Source organism: Somniosus microcephalus, unplaced genomic scaffold, assembly GCF_052327205.1.
Source record: "Somniosus microcephalus isolate GS21.2 unplaced genomic scaffold, FLI_Smic_1.0 unresolved_chr7, whole genome shotgun sequence".
In the NCBI taxonomy this organism is placed as follows: Eukaryota; Metazoa; Chordata; class Chondrichthyes; order Squaliformes; family Somniosidae; genus Somniosus; species Somniosus microcephalus.
The window spans coordinates 14,393,851-14,404,155 of NW_028225185.1; the positions used below are offsets into that span (position 1 = coordinate 14,393,851).

The window sequence follows — 10,305 nt, forward strand, 5'->3', positions numbered from 1 at the left end:
AATAACCAGGGGGGCAGAGATTGAAAGTAATTGGGAGAAGGATTAGAGGGGAGTTGAGGAGAACTTTTTCCACCCAGAGGGTGGTGGGGGTCTGGAACTCACTGCCTGAAAGGGTGGTCGAGGCAGAAACCCTCATCACATTTAAAAAGTACTTGGATATGCACTTGAAGTGCCGTAACCTCCAGGGCTATGGACCAAGAGCTGGAAAGTGGGATTAGAAACAGACGATGGGGGCAGGAGTCGGCCATTCGGCCCCTCTAGCCTGCTCCGCCATTCAATGAGATCATGGCTGATCATCCAAATTCAGTACCCTGTCCCTGCTTTCTCCCCATATCCCTTGATCCCCTTAGCCTCAAGAAATATATCCAACTCTTTCTTGAATATATTTAATGAATTGGCCTCCACCGCCTTCTGTGGTAGAGAATTCCACAGGTTCACCACTCTCTGGGTGAAGAAATTCCTCCTCATCTCTGTCCTAAATGGCTTACCCCTTATCCTTAGACTGTGACCCCTGGTTCTGGACTCCCCGACCATCGGGAACATCCTTCCTGCATCTAGTCTGTCTAGTCCTGTTAGAATTTTATAAGTTTCAATGAGATCCCCTCTCATTCTTCTAAACTCCAGTGAGTATAAGCCCAATCGACCCAATCTCTCCTCATACGCCATTCCTGCCATCCCAGGTATCAGCCTGGTGAATCTTCGCTGCACTCCCTCCATGGCAAGAACATCCTTCCTCAGATAAGGCGACCAAAACTGCACACAATACTCAAGGTGTGGTTTCACCAAGGCCCTGTACAACTGCAGCAAGACATCCTTGTTCCTGTACTCGAACCCTCTCGCTACGATGGCCAACATACCATTTGCCTTCTTAGCCGCCTGCTGCACCTGCATGCTTACCTTCAGCGACTGGTGCACAAGGACACCCAGGTCTCGTTGCACTTCCCCTTCACCCAATCTATTACCGTTCAGATAATAACCTGCCTTCCTGTTTTTGCCACCAAAGCGGATAACCTCGCATTTATCCACATTATACTGCATCTGCCATATCACTTTGTCGGCCGGCCGTAAAATTTCTAGGATTCTACTTTGCGAGCCCCGGAGAGTGAATCGAGCTCACTCTCACTGCGACTGTCCTCTCTCCCCCCCCACCAAACGCCTCACTCCTGCAAACATCTGACCTCCAGTTTATTATTTTCAGCATTTCCTGCTTGACCGGGTCTCAGGAGAGGGTCGAAAAACACAACGTGCATTTATACAGCGCTGTTAATGTAGTAAAACGTCCCAAGGTGCTTCACAGGCGCGCAATCAGACATCATTTGACACCGGGTCACAGAAGGAGATACAGGAAACTTTGGTTTATCCGGAGGTTGTATGTCCGTAAACCTCGATCTAACGGCAGAAATCAGCAGCCGTTTTGGTTAGGTTTTTTTTCTTCTCCCAGCATTTTTTTTAAAAAAGCATTCAGGCTCTGGAAAGCATCTCTGTAGCTTAGCAACAGCTTCAGAGACGCTTCCAAGGTACGGGCCGAGTGTTTACAAGCTGTTGCTAAGCAGCCGTGTTTGTTGTCAGATACGGAGATGAAAACCTCCGTATCCGACAACATTAGCGCTGGTCTATCCGGAAGTTTTGATAGATCGGCAGCAGCTCGGTCCCGTCGATGCCGGATATCGCGAAGTTTCTTGTATGAGGCCAGGTGACCAAAAGCTTGGTCAAAGAGGTCGGTTTTAAGCAGTGGCTTAAAAGGAAGAGAGAGGTGGGGAGGTTTAGGGAGGGAATTCCAGAGCTCGGGGCCCAGGCGGCTGAAGGCACAGCCACCAAAGGTGGAGCAATGGAAATCGGGGGATGCTCAAGAGGCCAGAATTGGAGGAGCGCCGAGATCTCGGAGGGTTGCAGAGCTGGAGGAGGTTACAGAGATAGGGAGAGGGGGACGAGGCCATCATATGTCATTGGCTGTAAAGAGCTTTGGGACATCCTGAGGTCAGAGGGTTGTAGGACTGGGGGATGTTAGAGAGACAGGGAGGGGAGCGAGGCCACGGAGGGGTATTTGAAAGCACACAGCAACGACGCCTTCAAGAAATAGGAGGTGTGGAGGGGAAGAGAGCGGAGGTTCGACGACAGGGTTCAGGGAAACTGCAGAAGATGCAGATTTAACTGGTTCGGTCAGTCGTGGCTCAAGCACTCTCGCTATTTCAGTCAGAAGGTCGTGGGTTCGAGTCCCACTCCAGAGATTCGAGCCCATAATCCAGGTCAACACTCCCAGGGCGGTACCGAGGGAGCGCCGCACCGTCGGAGGGGCGGTACCGAGGGAGCGCCGCACCGTCGGAGGGGCGGTACCGAGGGAGCGCCGCACCGTCGGAGGGGCGGTACCGAGGGAGCGCCGCACCGTCGGAGGGGCGGTACCGAGGGAGCGCCGCACCGTCGGAGGGGCGGTACCGAGGGAGCGCCGCACCGTCGGAGGGGCGGTACCGAGGGAGCGCCGCACCGTCGGAGGGGCGGTACCGAGGGAGCGCCGCACCGTCGGAGGGGCGGTACCGAGGGAGCGCCGCACCGTCGGAGGGGCGGTACCGAGGGAGCGCCGCACCGTCGGAGGGGCGGTACCGAGGGAGCGCCGCACCGTCGGAGGGGCCGACTTTTGGATGAGACATTAAACCAAGGCCCCGTCTGCCCTCTCAGGTCGACGTAAAGATCCCACGGCCACTATTGGAAGAAGAGCAGGAGACTACACTTCAAAAAGTACTTCATTGGCAGTAAAGCGCTTTGGGACGTCCTGAGGTTGTGAAAGGTGCTGGAGAAATGCGAGTCTTTAAGTTACTTCTTTCTAACCTGAAATGCGGGAGGAGTGGGATGGTGGGGCAAATAATAATTTGGGACAAACTCCCAAACAGAACAGACCCCCCTCGAACATGCAGATGAATAAAATGGATACAAAAATATTCATTTTTCCTTGATGTCTATATATTTTTTTTAAAGATATTTTATCTACTCACGATCTATTTAAATATAAAATAAATGCAAAAGCACTTTTGAATTTGCATAGAATTTGGACACAGCCCACCTGCTCATGTTTAAGTTCCACACCAGCCTCCTCCCACCCCTCTTCATCTCACCACATCACCATATAACAACAGAATACGCTGGGAAAACTCAGCAGGCCAGGGGGCATCATCCGCGGAGAGAGAAACAGGGTCAACGTTTCGGGTCGAAGACCTTTCGTCAGAACTGAGAAAAAAAGCAGGAAATGGAAAGCAGGTTTAGGGGCTGGGAAAAGGGGGAGGGGGATGAAAGAACAAAAAGGGAAGGTCAGTGATAGGAGAGAAAGCAGGAGAGGTTAAAGAGACATTAAGAGATATTCAAGGCGAGAGGAGGTGGTAATGAAACAGGTCAAGGAACAAAGGCTGGCTCTAGATGGGGTGTGAATTGTGCTGGCAGATATATACAGGAAACTCTATTATCTGGGACCGGCGTGGTGCCGGTTTATCAAAAAGTCCGGATTACAGAGAGGTACAGTAAAAAGGTACGAGAGCTCCGTACACAGCAACAGATCCAGGCTTCCCTGTTGCTTAGCAACAGCTGCAGCAACTCCGGCCACAGACCGAGCGTCCCTGTTGCTTAGCAACAGGTGCAGGAACCCCGGTTACACGGCCACAGGTCCAGGAACGGCCACTAATATGAAGTAAAACTTACCTGAACCTACTCCTGAATTTTGCCGGTTAACAGAGGTTTCTGGTTATTTAGGTGCCGGCAAATCGATTTTCCCCGATATGATAGAGGCCGAGGTTATGGTCTGAAATTGTTGAACTCTATGTTGAGTCCAGAGGGCTGTAGAGTGCCTAATCGAAAGATACGTATACATATAATACACATAACGTTAACTCGGTTTCTCTCTCCACAGGTGCTGCCTGTCCTGCTGAGTTTTTCCAGCGTTTTCTGTTGTTATTTAACATATCCTTCTATTCCTTTCTCCCTCATGTGTTTATCCAGCTTCCCCTTAAATGCATCGACGCTCTTCGCCTCAACCACTCCCTGTGGTAGCGAGTTCCACATTCTCACCACTCTCTGGGTAAAGAAGTTTCTCCTGAATTCCCCATTGGATTTATTGGTGACTATCTTATATTGACGGCCCCTAGTTCTGGTCTCTCCCACAAGGGAAACCATCTCCTCTACGTCTACCCTATCAAACCCTTTCGTAGTTTTTTTAAAAAGACCTCGATTTATTTGCTTCCTCTATTATACACTTTCTCAGTAAGATTAAATACTGTAACGTAAATACTGTGGCAACAAGAACAGGTCACAGGCTGGGTATTCTGCAGCGAGTGTCTCACCTCCTGACTCCCCCAAAGCCTTTCCACCATCTACAAGGCACCAGTCAGGCGTGTGATGGAATACTCTCCACTTGCCTGGATGAGTGCAGCTCCAACAACACTCAAGAAGCTCGACACCATCCAGGACAAAGCAGCCCGCTTGATTGGCACCCCATCCACCGCCTTAAACATTCACTCCCTCCACCACCGGCGCACCGTGGCTGCAGTGTGTACCACCTACAAGATGCACTGCAGCAACTCGCCAAGGCTTCTTCGGCAGCACCTCCCAAACCCGCGACCTCTTCCACCTAGAAGGACAAGGGCAGCAGGCGCGTGGGAACACCACCACCTCCAAGTTCCCCTCCGAGTCACACACACCATCCTGACTTGGAAATATATCGGCCGATCCTTCATCGTCGCTGGGTCAAAATCCTGGAACTCCCTCCCTAACAGCACTGTGGGAGCACCTTCACCACACGGGACTGCAGCGGTTCAAGAAGGCGGCTCACCACCACCTTCTCAAGGGAAACTAGGGGATGGGCAATAAATGCTGGCGTTGCCAGTGACGCCCACATCCCATAAGCGAATTTTTTAAAAATGAAAGGGGCTCGAGTCTCTGGTGCGAACCCACAACCTTCTGACTCCGAGCTGCCCACTGAGCCAGATCAAGTGAATATAAATCTGTGCTAACGATCTGGGAATCCATTAACAGATAAAGAATGTGACATTTCTGTCGTCGAGAACTATATAAATCAATTATTTAAATTGTTTCCCTATTACTTTATATAAATGTTATCTATATGGCTTTCTCCTATATGGATAAATAGTTCAAATATAATGTTAATATACATGTAGATTGTAGCCAGAAAAGTATAGTACATTAATATATGCATATGTGCGTTAGATATATGCAAGAACATGAGCAATAGGAGCAGGAGTCGGCCATTCAGCCCCTCGAGCCTGCTCCACCATTCAATGAGATCATGGCTGGTCTGCGACCTAACTCCATCTACCCGCCTTTGGCCCATATCCCTCAATACCATTGGTTAACAAAAATCTATCAATCTCAGATTTAAAATTAACAACTGATCGAGCATGTTTGCGGAAGAGAGTTCCAAACTTCTACCACCCTTTGTGTGTAGAAGTGTTTCCTAACTTCACTCCTGAAAGGTCTGGCTCTAATTTTTAGACTCTGCCCCCTAGTCCTAGACTCCCCAACCAGCGGAAATAGTTTCTCTCTCTCTATCCTATCTGTTCCCCTTAATATCCTGAAAACTTCGATCAGATCACCCCTTAACCTTCTAAATTCCAGGGACTGCAATCCTAGTTTGTGTAATCTCTCCTCGTAACTTAACCCTTGGAGTCCGGGTATCATTCTGGTAAACCTGCGCTGCACTCCCTCCAGGGCCAATCTATCCTTCCTAAGGTGTGGGGCCCAGAACTGCTCCCAGTAGATGAAACCTATCCATACATTTATCTGTTCATGTATTAATTAATTATGTATTATAGAAAATGTAATGTTTATGAATATAAGTAATGACCATATTCTATCAATTTATGCTCATTATATTAGGTATTAAATAGTGTTTATATAGATAATTATATAGGCAGTGATTATATCTATATATCTTAATTATATAAACACTATGTAGACAAATAAACAGTGACATTATAGTATCTATAGGCCCACTGTATGTAGACATTGGCCCAGGTATTCCGATGCCTACAGGTGGGTACGAGCTGTGTACACACCCGTAGGGACATCGGAAATGCCGGTTTCAGGCACGCGGAGCGCAGGCGCTGAAAACCGGCATTTCCGATCTGTCAAGAACTCTTGACAGATCGCACACCTGCCCTGGAGAAGGGCCTCTGCAGGGGGAAGAGGGGGGGGAATTCCACTTTCTGGAGAACCCTCCGCCCGCTGAAAGCCCTTAGAAATCGTACGCCTGGCAAAAGCAGGCGCAAGGCCTGCTGTTACCAGTGTAAGAGTTTAAAAAAGTTAAAAAAAAACTAATTTATAATTTTAAAATTGTAAGTTTATTTTTAGCCCCTTAAAAAACTGTTGATGGTTTTTTTTTTAATGTATTTAATGTTTTAGTGTCTTTTTGGGGTGATCTCCATTGATACTTTTGACAGGTCTATCTGTCAAAGGTATGAAGGGAGATTCCCTTCTTTCATTGGCTGGCCCGGCCCAGCCCACGTGATCCCAGGGACGCTTGCAAACCGCCTGCGCCTCTGGGATACCTGGGCCCTGCGCATTTCGACTGGGGAGAGGCCCAAGAACGGAAGTGCCCGGACCTCGGGAGCCCTCGGGTAAGAGCGCAGATTTTTTTCCCCGCTAGGAGTCCTCCGCACGCAGGAAGCCCCCTATCGGAAATTATGGGCCATAGTGTTTGTATTTATATGCTGTACCTTTATGTCCACTGTATACAGACACGGTGATCTACAGGCCCCTATAGACGCTGATCCACGGGCCAACTCTATAGGGTGGTCAATAAGAACATAAGAATTAGGAGCAGGAGTCGGCCATTCGGCCCCTCGAGCCTGCTCCACCATTCAGTAAGATCATGGCTGATCATCGACCTCAACTCCACTTTCCCGCCCGATCCCCATATCCCTCGATTCCCTTAGTATCCAAAAATCTCTCGATCTCAGCCTTGAATATACTCAACGACTGAGCCTCCACAGCCCACTGGGGTAGAGAATTCCAAAGATTCACCGCCCTCGGAGTGAAGAAATTCCTCTCCAGCCAGGGGAAAACAGCCTCTCAGCAGCTACCCTGTCAAACCCTGTAAGAATTTTGCATGAATCAATGAGATCACCTCTCATTCTTCTAAACTCGAGAGAATATAGGCCTAGTACATAGATACATAGAAGATAGGAGCGAGATTAGGCCATTCGGCCCCTCGAGCCTGCTCCGCCATTCAATGCGATCATGGCTGATCATCCAAACTCAGCACCCTGTCCCTGCCTTCTCCCCATATCCCTTTAGCCTTAAGAAATATATCTAACTCCTTCTTGAATATATTTAATGAATTGGCCTCTACTGCCTTCTGTGGTAGAGAATTCCACAGGTTCACCACTCCCTGGGTGAAGAAATTCCTCTTCATCTCTGTCCTAAATGGCTTACCCCTTATCCTTAGACTGTGACCCCTGGTTCTGGACTCCCCGACCATCGGGAACATCCTTCCTGCATCTAGTCTGTCTAGTCCTGTTAGAGTCTACTCAATCTCTCCTCATAGGACAATCCCCCCATCCCAGGAACCAGTCTGGTGAACCTTCGTTGCACTCCCTCTGTGACAAGTATATCCTTCCTTGGGTAAGGAGACCAAAGCTGTACACAATACTCCAGGTGTCGTCTCACCAAGGCCCTATATAATTGCAGTAAGACGTCTTAACTCTTATACGTAAATCCTACAGGGTGGTCTATGGGGCGATCTGTAGGACACTCTATGGGGTGCTCTACAGGGTGATCTATGGGGGTGATCAATAGGGTCTAGAGTGTGATCTATAGGGTGCACTATGGGGTGACCTATAGGGCAATCTATGGGGTCTATGGGGTGATCTATGGGCAGCCTACGGGATGATCTATGGGGCGGCCTACGGGGCAATGTATGGAGTCTATAGGTGATCTGTAGGGCGGTCTATAGAGCGATCTGTGGGGTGGTCTTTGGGGTCTACAGGGTGATCTGTGGGGCGGTCTTTGGGGGCTATAGGGTGGTCTATGGGGCGGTCTTTGGGGTCTATAGGGTGGTCTATGGGGTGATCTATAAGGTGGTCTTTGAGGTCTATAGGGTGATCTATAAGGCTGTCTTTGGTGTCTATAGGGTGAGCTATAGGTGGTCTATAGGGCGAGCTATAGGGCAGTCTTTGAGGTCTATAGTGCGCTCTATGCGGTGATCTATAGGGTGGTCTATACGGTGACCTATAGGGCTGTCTATACGGTGACCTATAGGGCTGTCTATACGGTGACCTATAGGGCTGTCTATACGGTGACCTATAGGGCTGTCTATACAGTGACCTATAGGGCAGTCTATACAGCGATCTATATGGCAGTCTATGCGGCGATCTATAGGGCGGTCTTTGGGGTCTATGGGGTGATCTATAGGGTAGTCTATGGGGTGATCTTTGGGGTCTATAGGGCGGTCTTTGGGGTCTATAGGGTGGTCTATAGGGTAGTCTATGGGGTGGTCTTTGGGGTCTATAGGGTGATCTATAGGGCGGCCTTTGGGGTCTATAGGGTAGTCTATGGGGTGATCTATAGGGCGGTCTTTGGGGTCTATAGGGTGATCTATAGGGTAGTCTATGGGGTGATCTTTGGGGTCTATAGGGTGATCTATAGGGTAGTCTATGGGTGATCTTTGGGGTCTATAGGGTGATCTATAGGGTAGTCTATGGGGTGATCTTTGGGGTCTATAGGGTGATCTTTCAGGTCTATAGGGCAGTCTATAGGGTGATCGATGGGGTGGTTTTTGGGGACTATAGGGTGCTCTATATAACCTGCCCCCCCGGGCCCGGCCTGACCTCCCGGTCCTTGATGCCGAGCAGCAGCACCTCCTCCATCAGGGTCAGCCGCAGCTCCTTGGCGTCTCCCTCGGCCTCCTCCTCCTCCCGCCGCCGCTCCTCCTCTTCCTCCTCCTCGGGCCCGGGCTCCTGGCGCTGCCGCTCCGCCTCGGCCCCGGCCCGCCGGGCCCTGTGGGTGAGAGTGGACATTCCTCCTCCGCCGGCCTCCTCCGGCCTCCCGCCTCCTGCCTCCGCACGGACGGACAACACGCCGTTCGCTCGCTCACTCACTCACTCCGCCAACCCCGCTGCGCCGCTCCTGACTAACTGACTGACAGCTCCCTTAACCAATCACAGCCGCGCCTCCCGCCCCCTCCGCCAATCACGTCCCGAGGACGGAAGGAAGCGGGACACCAACGCGACGTAAGGCAGCTTTTGTTTGACTGACACTGGGCTTCAGCCAATCACAGCCGGGCGTTCCGCTCACTCCGCCAATCACATCTAGAGGAAGGGGGGCGGGACACCAACGCGGCGCAAGCCACCTTCCGTCTGACTGACACTGGGCTTCAGCCAATCACAGCCGCGGCTGCCGCCCGCTCCGCCAATCACATCCAGAGGGGGGGCGGGACGACAGCGCGGCGCAAGCTAACTTTCGTCTGACTGACACTCCGCTTCAACCAATCACAGCCGCAGCTGCCGCCCGCTCCGCCAATCACATCCAGAATGGGGGGGCGGGACGACAGCGCGGCGGTGCCAGGCAGATTTGGATGACTGACACTTCATCTTAACCAATCAGAATCGTGGTATCCCGTTCACTCCACCAATCACCACTCGAGGTGGGCGGGACGACAGCAGGCGGCACACGGCAGCCTTTGTCTGACTGACAACCCGCTCTAACCAATCAGAACTGAGAATTTCGCCAAGTCCGCCAATTGCAACCCGAGGGGGGCGGGACTCCAACGATCGCGACGTAAGGTACCTTATTTTGACTGACACTCCGACTTAACCAATAATAACCGCGAGGCCCGCCCCCTCTGCCAATCCCATTCCCGAAGGGGCGGGACTCCAACGGTTGCACTCAAAGCAGCTTTATACGACAAACACTCCGAATTAACCAATCACAACCGTGCGTTCCGCACACTCCGCCAATCACATCGCCAGGGGGGCGGGACTCCAACACTTGTGATATAAGGCAGCTCAGTATGACTGAACATGCACTTTAACTAATCAGAATCGGGGTAGCTGCTTCTTTCGCCAATCATATCATGAGGAAGGCGGGACTCCGACGCCTGCAACGCAGGCATTGCATGACTGACAAATCGTTTCAACCAATCATAACCGTGGTTCCCGCCCGCTCCGCCAATCGCAACTCGAGCTGGGCGGGACTGCTGCGCCAGGCGGCTTTGTATGACTGACAAACCGTTTCAACCAATCAGACACGAGGGTCCCGCCCCCCCACCGCGCTCTCCGCCAATCGCCTCGCGCAGCTGTGTGCGCCGAG

General features: G+C 51.1%; 1 protein-coding gene across 2 annotated transcripts in view; it reads right to left on the reverse strand.

The window, feature by feature from the left end:
- The window catches only part of LOC147086560 (Golgi phosphoprotein 3-like), a 46,194-nt gene extending 37,025 nt beyond the window's left edge, over positions 1–9,169 (reverse strand). Inside the window, exon 1 of one of the 2 annotated variants that reach the window (XM_085978680.1) lies at positions 8,826–9,169. In XM_085978680.1, the coding sequence (XP_085834806.1) occupies positions 8,826–9,014 (189 nt within the window). In that variant the 5' untranslated portion in view covers positions 9,015–9,169. The remainder of the gene's footprint in view (positions 1–8,825) is intronic. The other variant, XM_085978681.1, reaches the window with a different exon arrangement.
- Positions 9,170–10,305: the final 1,136 nt, after the last annotated feature.